The following is a 14,512-nucleotide window of genomic DNA, read 5'->3' as shown; positions in this document are numbered from 1 at the left end:
CACTTGACATGAGATGGGTTGGGAGGGGCCCTCAGAAGCAGGAGCAAGCTGAGAACTGAAGAATATGGGAGAGGGGGTCATCCTGATGAAGAGTGGGGAGCAGGGCCCAGGCCTGGGTGGCCCCAAGCAGAAAGGTACTTCATGTGCTCCCAGGGAGCTGGAGGAAGAAAACCTGGGCGAGGGGTCCAGCTAGAACACAGGGCCCCAGTCCCAGCCCAGGCTCTGCCCCCTATCCCCATTTCCCGTCTGCTCTAGAGACTGAGATCCCTATCACCTGCAGATGACATAGGAACTGGGGTCAAAGGTCAGGGAAACCCAGGCCTGGTGGGTAGAGTTTCTAAGAAGAATCTACGACCTAGGTCCTTCCCTAGGCACCCCATCTCTGGCTGCCCCAGGCCTCACTACTATGACCTTCAACCTCCCACCTCTCCCCTCCCACCAGGGCTACTCACCCCGCCCCCGCCTGGGGCGCTGCGCTGTATGGAGACGGGGGCTGCAGGCTCCTTGTAGCCACCATAGGACGAGGCCACCTGCTGCTGCTGGGGCTGCTGGTAAACTGGAAGTAGGGAGGAAACAGGGCTCAAAAACTGTCTTGACAAACCCAGCCCCTCCTAGAGCCTCCTCCCTCTCTCCCTAAACCCGAACATGTACTGTAAGTCCACCCCCCAAAGCCCTGCTCAACACCCACTTCTCAAAGGCGATGTCTGTGTTTGCACACCAGCAGGTGTTGCGTATTCTACAGCAGGGGCTGCATCTCCCCTATCACAGGCCCTGCGCATGCTCATGCCCATGCCCAAGGTGAGGACTGGGGGTGGGGGGTGGTCGGGGGTGTGTGTGTGTGTGTGTAAATGAGGATTCTCTCCATGCTGCAGCGGGCCTGGCCTCAGGTCCTCTACTCCCACAGGCTTCATGCTCACCTGGGGCACTGGTCGGGATGTGGTGAGGCTGTTGCTGCTCCTGGGGTCTCCGGTAGCTGCTACTGTCCTGGGAATCCCGGCGCTCGGGCTCCATGCCCTCACCCCCGCTGGGGCCCATGCGGCTCTTCTCAAACTCCTCGTGGTATTTTATCTGCAGGGGCAGAAAGCTCTGGGTAAAGGACCCGTAGAAAACCAACCTAAGCTCCCTCCCATTGCACTCAAGATCCCAGGATGAGAGAGACTCCTGAGGACTCCAGGCAGAGAGAGCCAGGTTCTCGTGGGGGTGTACCAGCTGTGTGTCCTTGGACGAGCTACGTGACCTTGCCAGGCCTGTCTCCAATGGGACATTGGTGTCTACCCCAGGTGAAGCTGGAGGAGGCAGTGAGATGATGGAAAAGGGCCATGTAAACTAAAGCACCAGACAAATGGAACGGTGCCTGGGCTGGGGCTGGGGGCTGCCCTGTTTCCACCCTGGTCAAGAGCAGCAATAGCAGCAGCTCTGTTTATTGAGCACCTACTAGGCGCCAGGCACTGTGCTAGGTGTTCCATATCACAGCTCATTTGACCTGTCAGCACCTACAAGGGGGTATATTACAGTCCCCCTTGAACAGAAAAGAAAACTAGGGGGAAACTAGGGCACTGACTGGCAAAGTGAGTTGCCCAAGAGCATGCAAATTCCACAGCCTGTGTTCTTTTTCTTTTTTAATCCTCACCTGAGGACATTTTTCTGTTTATCTTCAGAGAGAGTGGGAAGGAGGGAGAGAGAGGGAAACATCGATGTGAGAGAGACACAGTAACTGGTTGCCTCCTGCATGAGCCTGACCAAGGCCAGGGATGAATCACAGCCGAGGTATGTGCTGTTGACCAGAATTGAAACCTCGACTCATCGGTCCGTGGGCCAACGCTCTAACTGCTGAGCCAAACCAGCCAGGGCCAGAGCCTGTGTTCTTTTTTTTTTAATCTTCACCTGAGGACATTTTTCCATTTTTTGTTCAGACAGAATGGGAGGGAGAAAAAGGAAGAGAGAGAGAGAGAGAAACATCGATGTGAAAGGGACACATCGAGTGGCTGCCACCCGGGGACAAACTGCAACTGAGGTACATGCCCCTAGCAGGAACCGAATCTAGGTCTCTCTGGACCTCAGGCCAACACACTAACCGCTGAGCCAAACCGGCCAGGGCTAGAGCCTGTTTTTAATCAGTAGGTGATTCTACCTCTTACAGGCCTGAGCAGTGGAGGCCAGAGCTGAAGAATGCTCTACTGAGGACCCCAGCCTCTGGGGACAAGAAATTTCAGGCTGACATTCCCTTGGAAATGGATTCCTCCTCTGGTTGGATTCCAAAAATGGGCAAAAAGAGGCCTGGAGAAGTCACACACTCTAGCACTCAGCAAGAGCTGGCTGAATTTAACCCACCAAGACCCTGGAGACCTTCCAGAGCTGCCTTTCTTAAAATCTGCTCTTCCGATGATCTGTTTCTAACCCACCTGAGCCACTTATTAGAATGTAGGTTCTAGCCCTGGCTGGTTTGACCCAGGGGTTAGAGCCAGGGTTGTTGCAGGTTCGATCCCCAGCCCTGGTCTGGGTCATGTGGGGGAAAAAAACAATCAATGTATCTTTCTCGTATCAATGTTTCTCTCTCTCCCTCCCTTCCACTCTTTTTTTTTATCCTCACTTGAGGACATTTTTCCATTTTTTGTTCAGACAGAATGGGAGGGAGAAAGAGGAAGAGAGAGAGAGAGAGAGAAACATCGATGTGAAAGGGACACATCAAGTGGTTGCCACCCGCACGACCCATCCAGGGCTGGGGACAAACTGCAACCAAGGTATGTGCCCTTAGCGGGAACTGAACCCGAGACTCTCTGGACCGCAGGCCGACGCTCTAACCACTGAGCAAAACCGGCCAGGGCCCTTCCACTCTTATCTAAAAACAAAGACAATGAAAAAATATCCTCAAAAAACAATAAAAAAATAAAGAATGCAGGTTCCAGGGCCTTCCACAGAATCTACAAAATTAGGGCTGGGGTTCTGCACTATGCATTTTTATTTTATTTTTTTACTAGTTAGCAAATTACTTTTATTTATTTATTTTTTTTATTAATTAGTTTTTGCTACAGATGTTTCTCCTTTTCCCCCCACTGATTCCCCCCTGCCCCCTCCCTGCCCCCAGTTTGTTGTCCATGTCCACTGTTCTTGCATACATGCATATAAGTTCTGTGGTTTATCTCTCCCCCACCACCCCCTCTTCTGGGGATTGTCAGTCTGTACCCCACTTCCACGTCTCTGGGACTACCCCATTCCTCAGACTGTTATGTTCATTATATTCCACAAATAAGTGAGATCATATGAAACTTGTCTTTCTCTGTTTGGCTTGTTTCACTTAGGATGATACATTCCAGGTCCCTCCATGAAGTCTCAAAGGATAAGAGGTCTTTCTTTCTTATAGCTGCATAGTACTCCATTGTATATATGTACCACAGCTTTTTGATCCATTCATCTACTGATGGACACTTGGGCTGTTTCCAGATCTTAGCTATTGTAAATAGTGCTGCTACAAACATAGGGGTACATATATTCTTCCTGATTGGTGTTTCAGGCTTCTTAGGGTATATTCCTAGAAGTGAGATCACTGGGTCAAATGGAAGTTCAATTTTTAATTTTTTGAGGTAACACCATATTGTTTTCCATAGTGGCTGCACCAGTCTGCATTCCCATGCACTATGCATTTTTAAAAGCTCTCCAGGTGAGGGGTGGGGGTGGGTGGGAAGAGATAAACCACAGAACTTATATGCATGTATACATAACCAATAGACATGGACAACAAAGCCGGGGACGGGGCGGGTGTGGGGTGGGGAGGTGGGTGCCAATGGGGTAAAAAAGGAGAAACATCTGTAACAAAAAAATAAATTAAAAAATTTTTTTAAAAAAAAAAAGCTCCCCAGGTGAGTCTGAAGCAGGCTTAAGTTTGAGAACCAGTGATCTAGAGCAGAGGTTGGCCAGCTGGTCGGTCCAGGAGCCAGCCCACAGCCTATTTGCTCAGGATCCACGAGCAAAGAAGAATTGCTTCATTTTTTTAAATATAGGGGGTGGGGTGAGGGTGAGGGTGGGGATGCAAGAGTAATAATATTTTGACACAGGAACTTTCTATGACATTCAAATTTCAGTGTCCAGAAATAAAGTTTTATTGGAATACTGCCACACCCACTCATTTCCCTATTATCTATGGCTGTTTTCATGCTCTCGCTGCAGGGCCTGTCGCTGCCATAGAAGCCAAATGGCCCACAAAGCCTAAAATATTTACTCTCTGGACTTTACAGAAGACGTTTGCTGACCTCTGCTTACCTAAATACTCGGACTGCAACGTGTAAAATGCTTTAACAATCCTCCCAAATTACATCTATTTTATAAATTACATACAAGTATCACTTTACAAATATGGAAAGTATATTGTAAAACTTACACAAAAAAATATGAATAAAATAGGTACGACATGGGAAAGAACCAGAGCCAGGAGCCCTAAGGTTTCTCCCCACCTCAGGGGCATGTTGCCACGCCCCGCCTTCCAGACCCCTGGGTCTGTCAGCTTTTCAGAGAGGAAACTGGTGGTGGGGAGAGCAACCAAGGGAAGGTGCTCAGGCCCATGGCTGGAGTGTTCAGGGCTGCTGGGCTGGCCTGGGCATGGGGAAGGAAGTGGGACAGAGGAAAACAGACTAGCTCTGCCTCTCCCCCAGAGGACACTCAGAAAGCAGGACACTGAGAAAAACTGGTCCTGTCCAAGGCAGGCCCAGGCCCTGAATTCCCCCTGACCACTCGACTAAATGCTGGTCCTCATGTCCTGTTCACCAGGATCCTGCCCTGTGATTCTCCCAGTGGAAAATGGGGTGGGGGAGGAGGAATGGGCAAGGAGGGGAGCAAAGCCTACCCTATGTCCTGGGGCAGAAGGAACCAGTGGTCCTGTGCCCTGGAATCCCGGCCTGACGAGCTGTCCAGCCCAGCGTAGGCCCCTTTGGGCACACACTCCCACAGGACAAGAGTTCACACCTGCCCAGGCAGGGCTTACACATTAGTAACTGGGCTAAAGGTCTGCGGGTGTGGCCCACTGGGCACACCTGCATCCTTCCGCTGGCTCCAGTGACGGTTCCTCGCTGCTCCTGGGCTAGGAGGACTGGCTGGCAGCAGCAAAGGCCAGAACGGGTCCAATCTGAAGGCAGAGAGCGCCTCACTTAGGGGTCTGAATCAGGACCAGCCCCCTCTTCCCACCCTTTCCCTTCATGCCCAGCAGGGACCCACAGCCAAATGATGAAATAACAGGCTGAGCCTATCCCTGAAAGAGAGGAGCCAGCCCTGGCCAGCCCTCTCAGAAGGGCACCCAGGGATGAAGTTTTCAGACACAGGGCCTGTGCCCTGCTCTCAGATTCCTAAGTCAAGGGCAAAAGGTGAGTCTCCCCCAGCCCTACTCTCTCAGTGATCCCCATCCAGAGATGGGTGGGGGGACAAGAAGAGGAGTCACCCCTGCTGAGGCCTCTAGGCTCACAAGACAGCTGCCCTTCTGACTTTTGTCCTGAGAATAGGAAAGGTCAGCTTCCCATGTCTACTTTCTGTTAATGAAGAGGCTGGACCAGGAGCCGGTGACCAGGGGAGGGAAAGTGCACACGTGGAGGTTGACAGAGGCCTGCATGGGCCCTGAGGGTGCCAGGAGATGCTGGGGGGACAAGTGTCCCTGATACTGGGGCCCAGCTACCCTGGGTGATAGCCCCCTTCTCTGGTGACTATCTGTATCAGAGGAGGGGTAACAGAGCCCTGAGAAAGAATGTACATCAGGTCCCAGCTCCCCGTCTGAGCCAAGGCCTGGTGCTATCCCCTACCCATATCCTACAGACTCAGTCTTTCATCATGGGCTGCTGCGCCCCTCTCGTGCCTCACCCCTGAAAGATCATGAGCCCTTTGCTTATTCGTGTGACCTTAGGAGAGTCCCTTTTCCCTCTGGGCCTCAGTTTCCTCATCTGTAAACAACACCATGGTACTCTGCTCCCAGGTCCTAAGGCTCTTGACCAGCTCTAGGAGCCTAAAGAAACGAGGGCTGAGAGCAAGTATGGATGCGTATGTTTCACAGATGGCTGCTGGACTCAGTCTTGCTCCTAAAAAGCCACTACACGGGCCCTGGCCAGTTGGGGTCAGTGGTTAGAGTGTCGGCCTGTGGAATGGAGAGACCCGGGTTCGGTTCCCACTAAGGGCACGTACCTCAGTTGCAGTCTGTCCCCAGCCCCGGTTGGGGTCATGTGGGTGGCAACCAGTCAATGTGTCTCTCTCACATCGATGTTTCTCTCTCTTCCTCCCTCTCTCCCTCACGCTCTATCTGAAGAAAAATGCAAAAATGTCCTCAGGTGAGGATTAAAAAAAAAAAAAGCCACTATACTGGGACAAATATTTATAAAATTAGGGTCCGCTGACCCAGGTGGATGGCATAGTGGCAGCCTGAACAGGAAAAGACCCCCCCTCCCCCTCAAACAATGTAGGTACCGTTTATTATTATTCATAACCTTCACATTTGCTCAGCTCTTCACATTAAGTTCCACTTTACAGAAGAGGAAAATGAAGCTCAGAAGTTAAATGACTTCCCGAGGCAGCGCTTTCATTACTCAGTAAGAGCTGAGGTGGTGACATGAGGACAAAGTCACAGCTGGACAGGCCCTTCCTGAGGACGGTGTGGAGCAGGGTGACCACACGCCTGCTCTGCCCCTAGTCCTGGTTCACGTCTCCTGTTCTGGAACAAACACAAATAGCACCCCTCTCCCTCTCAAAAGGGAGGACAATCATAAGATGGTTCAGCCGCTGAGAAGAGGACACCAGGCGTGTGCGCTCGGGGCAGGCAGCACAGAGGTGGCCGTGGCCTGAGAACAGGGAGGCTGCGGCTCCCTCTGCCTGGGCCCACCTGGCCAAAATGTCAGGACAGTGCTTTTAACTTCCTTCCCTCCCCGCCCCAGCAAATGAGGAACCTGTGTTATTACTTTGCTGACCGATCTAATGGTATGAGAAGCAAATAGGCACATTAGAGGGTGATAGCACATCTGAAAGGGAAAGAAACATTTTTCAGACTCCAAGGGCCTGGCTGATCCCTGCTCCAAGCTCAGCAAAGTTCTGCTTTTCTACAGGCCCAAATGGAGGTCACTGTAAGTCCAAAAATGTCAGCAGAGCCCCAGCTTAAGAACTGTCCTGGGCCCCCATGGAAGGACACCACGCTCTAACTGTGCCCCTGACATCCAAACAAACGTGGGTTGACAGGTCCAGGCCTAAGGCTCTGCCCACTCATCCAGGACCCTGCTGGCCAGGACTGTAGGATGACTAATTGAGGGTCCATTCCAAAACTAAAGAAAATACACTTTCTCTGCTAGTTGATGTTCTCTTTCTTCTGAGCCCCTGCTCTCCTGATTGTGGTGAAAACCAAAGGCCTGACTCCACAGATTCCTCTCACGTGCTTCTACGTCATGGCTAACAAAAGCACGCCAGGCTTTGAATGGAACAATCAACTCACCAGCCAAGGTCACAGAAAAAGATAAAGCTAAAAGACATAAAAGTATATGCATAAAATTAATATATAAGTAAATAAAAGCATAGCTTCTCTACTTGAAGGCAGTGACTCTCAGAAAGGGGCCTCAGCAATTAAAGTTTCCCATCCACACGGTCATTAGAGGTCATGACCAAAGGCCAGGGTTCTGAAAAGATCAATTTCATCCCACAGCACGCGGCCCTGGCCTCTCAACCCTTTAGATGCCTTTAAGGAGGACACAATCACTCACCAGATGTATAACTTACTAGTATCTTGCCTCTAATTTTTCCACACATTCTCCATATTAGACAATGGTCCAACTTTATTATTTATTTATTTATTACTTTTGGAGAGAGAGAGAGAGAGAACATCAATTTGTTGCTCCATTTATTTATGCACCTATTGGTTGATTCTTGTATGTGCCCTGACCAGGGATCGAACCTGCAACTTTGACGTAACTGGATGATGTGCCAACTAATGGAGCTACCTGGCCAGGGCGACAATGGCCTGACCTTTTAGCCAAACTTTACTGCACGATCCTTAGCCACAATGTAGAAGGCAAATAGGTCTGCCTTTAGAGCAGCGGTTCTCAACCTGTGGGTCGCGACCCCTTTGGGGGTCGAACGACCCTTTCACAGGGTCGCCTAAGACTAACAGGAACAAAATTACAGTTATGAGGTAGCAACAAAAATAATTTTATGGTTGGGGGTCACCACAACATGAGGAACTGTATTAAAGGGTCATGGCATTAGGAAGGTTGAGAACCACTGCTTTACAGTAATAATGGACGATATTTATCAAATACCAAGCACTTGACATTTCCCTGGCAACCACCTTTTAAGGTAGGGTCTACAGTCCCCATTTTTACAGATCAGGAAAGCGAGGCTCAGCGAGGCCTGCCCGGCCCTTGAATGCTAGACGCTGGATTTCTGCTCTCACTGGCTCTTCCTGCCTCACCATCTTGCCTCTCCGCAGGACAGACCACACACAACCAAAGCATTTAAACACCACCTGAGGAGACCAGACACTTGCTTTTTCAAATGCTGTCACTGGTAAACCCTCTAGTCTGCAGCTTATGCCTCCAGGGAGGCAAATCGTCTCTTTGCAAGATGGTCTGATCTCTGGAAACAGCTGGGAGTCACTGGGTGCTGACCTGAGCAACTGAGAGACAAGCTATACATAGGAACTCTATTTTGGATTCAAAACAAAAGGTGTGGCTCTAAACACCATCTTTGGCGAAGCTCTTCTGGATGTGGGACAAGTTAGCAATGGCTCTACGTATGGTTTAAGTTCCCCTGGAATTATGGGATGCAGCCAGGCCTGGCATGCTCTGATTTAGGATTTGCTGAAGCTTTTTCAGACTCTTAGGCAATGTTTCTCAAACATCAGTGAGCACCAAAGTCACCCAAGGAATGTTTTTAAAATTCTGATTCCCGGGCCCCACTCTTAGAGACGCCGATTCAGGAACCTGGGGAGGAGGTCTTCAAGCCTGCATTTTCAATAAACCTTCCCCAGTGATTCCAGCACAGTTGGTCGGAGGTCCACATTTGACAGACTCTAATTGCATTCACTAAAACCAAGTCTCTCAGCTTTGTGGTCACAACTCACAGGTCTCAGCTAAAGCTGCAAAAGCAGAACCAGGTCAGACTCAACTCATCTCCCCCACCTCAGAGCAGAGGACAATCAGCTAATTGCAGCCCTGTGGTTAATGATAAGATGGCTATCTCCTCAGGTGTGAATGTCTTGGCCACAGTGAGTTCTGTTACCAGGACTCCTCAGAAGGTAACACATCCAATGACTAGTGAGAGGGGGAGGGGAAAACAGGGTGCCGTAATCTGGGTGTGGAGGATTCTGGAAGCCTTCCAGAAAGGGAGGCAGAAATGACTGCGCTTGCTCGTCGCCGTTCCCCCCCAACACACACACACACACACACACACACACACCGGCTCAAACCCACAGACTGGAAGTTATAGACAGGGAGCATCAATGAGAAAAGACAAGAGTCTTCACAATGAAAAGCCACGAGGCTGAAGAGTCAAGATTCCAGCTTTGTGAGCCATTCTGGCTTTTCCCCATTATTCCCTCCCTCCAACTTTCCCCTCGTGAGTTCTAACATACAGACCCTCTTCCCCTCTTCTTCACCCTTGGCCAGGCCCTGACTTGTAAAGAAGCAACTGAGACAGGCTTTTCGGGGGAGGGCATGGGGTTCGAGCCTGGCGAGGCCCATCCTCCTAGCCCAGGGGAAGCCCTCCACTTCCCCAAGCCTCCAATTTCAAACTGCAGGTCAACAACCTAGTTGTGAAATCCATTCAGTGAAGTCTGCAACCAGCATCCTTACAAAATAAAGCAGAAACTATCTGAATGTCTTCCAGTAGTAAGGACTCTTTCATGCAAGTTTCGATTCTGTTTTCTCTCTAAATAAATAAGCAGGCCTGTATAGGAGTGGGGGGTGGTCACAGTGTGAAATGTACTTCATATGGTAGGTTGCAGTCAAAGTTTGAAAACCAAGGTCTTGGGCATAAGGTTGTTCCTTCTGGCCTGGACCCTGGCTACTGAAAGCCACCTGAGCCACTGTTGGAGCCCAGCCAACCTCTAAAATGTCCTGACAAGGAGGCTGGGCAGAGGGATGGGGAGCCAGGTAGTGGGATGAGAAGCGCAGTGGTGGATGCCAGTTGGGCCACCTGAAACCCAGGCCCTCCACAACCTCTATCTCTAGTCCCTCAGCCCAGAGTGACATTGGGCAACGTGCTGATCCCTTCCCCTTCTAGACGTGAAGACAATTGCTTGTCCAGTCCTTCATTCATGGGCTCTCCTGGCCCAGCTGGCTGGGCGCTTCTGGCAGCTCAGTGCCCAACACCCGGGCACAGTTTGCAGCCCGTACTCCGTGCTGCGGCTCACAGCAGTCCCACCCCCCGGTGCCCAAAGCCACACAGGCTGCAGGTCCATGGCTTAGTCAAGCAGGAAACTGAGGCCTGTTCCCTGGCCACAGGTCCCACCAGACCTGGCGATCTGCGGCCCACTCCCCACACCAGCCTTGCCACAGCAGACACTGCTCACCGGCCTGGGCCCAGGCAGGCCCAGGCCAGGGGGTGCAGCGCCGGCAGGCTGCAAGGCTGGGGTTTTTACACAGGAAGGAAGAACAAGCCAAGGTGGGGGAGGAAGCTGAGGGAGGGCGGAAATGACTACAGTGTCAGCACCCAAAGGCAGACAAGGAGGAGGCTGGCCCCTCCCCATCCCTGCCACCCAGTTTTGAAGTTTTGACCTTTGGGCTCAGACAAAACAGCCAGTCTGGACCCTAACACCCACCACAGCCAGGAAAAAACCCACAAAACTTCAAAGAGAGTGGGGGGATGAGTGAGCACATAGGCCCTCCCTGCATCCCCCCCCCCTCAAAGTACAGTCCTTAGAAGGCAGAAATGCTGTGTAGGTAGAGGGTGGCAACGGGTGAGTCTGGGGTACACAGAGAAAAGGAATCTGGGAACTCCAAACCCTTCCCTTCCCTCTATGAAAGCAGCCATCAGCCAGCCACCCAGGGGCCTCATTCATGTCTGCCAGCCTGGAGGGGACAAAAAGGAAGGGCATCGGGTCAGTGTGGTGCCACAGGGTCAGGGAGCTTACATTACTGATCTGGTCCTGGGTCTTCTTGATTCTCTGGAGTTCGGGTGTGTCTGCCACCACGCTGAAGCCTTTGCCCTTGTTCTTCTCAAACTCCTCCTTGTAGCGCACCTGGAGGACCAGAGGGGAGAGGAACTAGAGTCAAGCCAGGGGGAGCAGAAAGGGCCTCTGCCTGTGGCCACTTCTGAGGCAGCACCAGCCAGGAGAGAGATCCTGACCAGAATTCCTCCTATAGTGACATCCACCCCTACCCCCCAACTCAAAGCAGAAGCCTTAACTAAAAAGTATTCAAGTAATAATGATAGTCCATTAATACGTATTCAGTGCGTTCTGAGAGCCAAGCACTTTACATGAACTATCTTTAAATTGTAACATATACTATCATTAGCTCCATTTTAAATAAGGAAATGGAGCCACAGAGATGCAGTCCCATGCTCAAGGTCACGCAGCTTGGCAGCAAATGTCCAGAGCCACCAAGATGCAAGGCCTCATCTGCCTGTCTCCTGACCCCTGACCCCAGCCCATCCTGCCAGAAAGCTATAGGAAGAAGGCTGTTTCCAGAGCTCCAAGGTCTGCCCCAGCCCTCACCCTAGCCAGGATGTGGCCCTACTTGCCAAGAGCCCAAGGGAGTGTTTAAGTGACCAGCTGAGGGCTGTGCCAATGGACAAAGTTGGTGCCCAGAAAGGAGGGCAGGGAGATAGCCATTCGGGAGACTTGATCAGTGAGCCTCCGATCGGCCCTGGCGGTTTCCTGGAGTCTGGCAGGCCAGCATCTGAGGTCAATGCCACAGGAAAGGATGAAATTGGTGGGGGACAGACAGTACTTCAGAATAGGGTTCCAAGCCCTGGGGAAGAACCCTACCACCCACCAATGCCCTCCTCTTCCAAGAATTCCATGGATCCTTGAATAGACGGATTCAAGTCAGACAACAGAAAGGACTTCCCACTCAAGAAATTAAAATATGAGTATTTTGTCCTCCCCTGGGGGGGTTTAAAGGATAGAATGGAAACTGAAAATGCCCATGGGGCAGAAAACTGTTCCTTGGCTTCCGGAGACTTCACTGTGCACCTCGGCAGCCAGCTGTTCCAACCCTACCCACTGCCTGGATTTCCTCCATGGGGGCTGCACTGTCCTGGAAGCAGGTCAGCCCAGGACATGAGGCCAGGACCTTGGGAGTTTCCAGGATGACAAGCCCAGGCAGCTCCCAGGCATGAAATCATCTGGCCGGAGTGCTGAGCTGCACTATGACCCAACCGACAACCCACATGTATGCAGCCATGGCCACACCTGTCAGTTCCTCTGAACAAGCCCCAGGGCTCAGGAGTCCTTGTTTGTACCCTGGAGCCCCAGCTCATCCATCCATGGGCTTCTTCCTAAAAGTTTCCAGAAATTCCTTTGTTTTGATCCAGACCAAAAACAAAGGCCTGGACAGAACATTAACACAGTAGATAAAGGTACCGACCTACTGTATGGGCCCAGAACTCCCCAGCCCATCCAGGAAGGCCTGGGCCAGCAGTGTTCGTATAGGGATGGGAAACTCTCTGAGAAGGCAGCATTGGGGCAGGTAAGGCACTTAAAAAGCCAGAAAAATGTAGCTCCAGATAGAAAAGCCCCAAATGCAAGGCCGCTGGCCTCGGTTTCCTCACCTGTAAAAGGGTCGTCATAGGAATCATGGGGAGGGGAGCTTCTTATCCTCAAGCATGGGCAAAGTGTCAGAGGGAGCTGGTACTAACACAGGTTCAGTCTCCACTTGCTACGTCACCTTGGGCAAATGACTTAACCTCTTGGGCCCCAGTTTACAAATCTGTGAAATGGGGATGATAATACCACCCATTCCGGTCAATGCGCAGATCACAGTCGCTCTGCGGCAGCCAGCACATAGTGGAGCACGCAGCGGGCTCACCACGTACTGTTAAGAGTAGCTGTGAAAGTGCTTTGTCAACGTTAAAGTGCTGAACAAATGCCAGCCCCCCACTCCTTCCTCTACTTCCTGGCCTGGCAAGGGTCAGGCCCCTAATCCAGGGGAATAATTGCCATGGCGACACTGTGATGACATCAGTGGGTTCCCAGGCTCAGGAACTGCCTCTCCCTCCCTGCAGGGAAAGGATAATTCATTTACTCCTGGCACAGAGGGTCTAGAGAGGGCGGGGCTGGGGGGGAGACCAGGCTGAGAAAAGACAGAGGCCTGGGCTCAGCACCACTTTGCTGTGTGTCCCTAGGCAAGTTAGTCTCCCTCTCTGAGTACCCCCCTTCCACAAGAGGGGTTAGCTAACTGATTTTTTTTTTTGTTATCCTCACCCAAGGACATTTTTCCTTTTTTTTTTTTTTTTTTTTATTCAGATAGAGCAGGAGGGAGAGAGAGGAAGAGAGAGAGAGAAACATCGACATGATAGGGACACATCGAGTGGCCGCCTCCCGTACGACCCAACCAGGGCCGGGGACAAACTGCAACCAAGGTACGTGCCCTTAGTGGGAACTGAACCCGGGTCTCTCTGGACTGCAGGCCAACACTCTAACCACTGAGCCAAACCGGCCAGGGCACAGCTAACTGATTTTTAAAAGCCCTCCCAGCTCTGAAGTTTGTGACCATTTTTAGGCACTTACAGGCCTTAACTATGGAGAATCGAGGTGGGGAAGATTCTCTGAGAGGCTGTTTGGTGTTGAGGTGGGTGACAGGTAAAAAGTGGGGAGCCAGGGGTGTGGGGAGGGCCCTGCCTGGAGTCCCTCCATCAGGCCTCCTTATCACCCACGCAGGGGTATTCACCCTCATCGGGGATGGCTTGCCAGGATGTGATGAGGGTTTCTGAGGAGGGAAAGGAACTATCCAAGTTCACTCAGCCCAGTGGTTGGTCGGGTCAGTATGCAGCTCAATGCTGTGGCTTGATGACTCGGCCTGGGAGGCCCTGGGCTGCCCACCCTGGAAACTCCCAAGGCAGGGCCAGGCCGGATGCTTGAGGCTCCTTAAGCCTAAACAACCACCACTTACGAAACTCTACTTTTTATATATGGATGTATTGAATATTCTCCCAAGATCTATCCTGTTCATCACTCATCCCAGCAAACAGTAGGTACAAGTAAATATCTGCAAAGTAAATGATGAATGAATTGAATGAAGACACAAAACTTCCAAACCAACAGGCAGCACAGTTTGGAAAATAACTGCCTAACTGACCCGAGTCAGAGGAAAGATCATGACTTAAAGAAAATTCATTGAAAAAAATACAGTGCCAACACTTTACTACTTATTTTGTGCCTACTACATGATGGGCCCACATACTATGTAACCCACTCCCTTCTAACAAAAAAGAAGTCAGGTTTAAAATCAGACACACACAGAAGGGGAGAGGACCTGCTCAAAAGTGCTAGAAGCAATCAGAAGGTCCCCGAGTCTGTGCCTCAGCTTCACCATGCCCGAGTTCCATTCCCTCCCTTTTC

The 14,512-nt window shown here is 51.2% G+C and overlaps 1 protein-coding gene across 2 annotated transcripts in view; it reads right to left on the bottom strand.

The window, feature by feature from the left end:
* LASP1 (LIM and SH3 protein 1) overlaps positions 1-14,512 on the bottom strand; it is a 41,285-nt gene that overhangs the window by 4,932 nt on the left and 21,841 nt on the right. For both annotated transcript variants that reach the window (XM_036267654.1, XM_036267655.1), the window contains 3 exons: positions 11,081-11,188; positions 918-1,068; positions 453-556 (listed from right to left, as the gene is read on the bottom strand). In XM_036267654.1, the coding sequence (XP_036123547.1) occupies positions 453-556; positions 918-1,068; positions 11,081-11,188 (363 nt within the window). The remainder of the gene's footprint in view (positions 1-452; positions 557-917; positions 1,069-11,080; positions 11,189-14,512) is intronic.

This window comes from Molossus molossus, unplaced genomic scaffold, assembly GCF_014108415.1.
Source record: "Molossus molossus isolate mMolMol1 unplaced genomic scaffold, mMolMol1.p scaffold_m16_p_19, whole genome shotgun sequence".
In the NCBI taxonomy this organism is placed as follows: Eukaryota; Metazoa; Chordata; class Mammalia; order Chiroptera; family Molossidae; genus Molossus; species Molossus molossus.
Note: the sequence above shows the minus strand (reverse complement) of the source record. Positions and strands in the feature narration are given on the sequence as shown.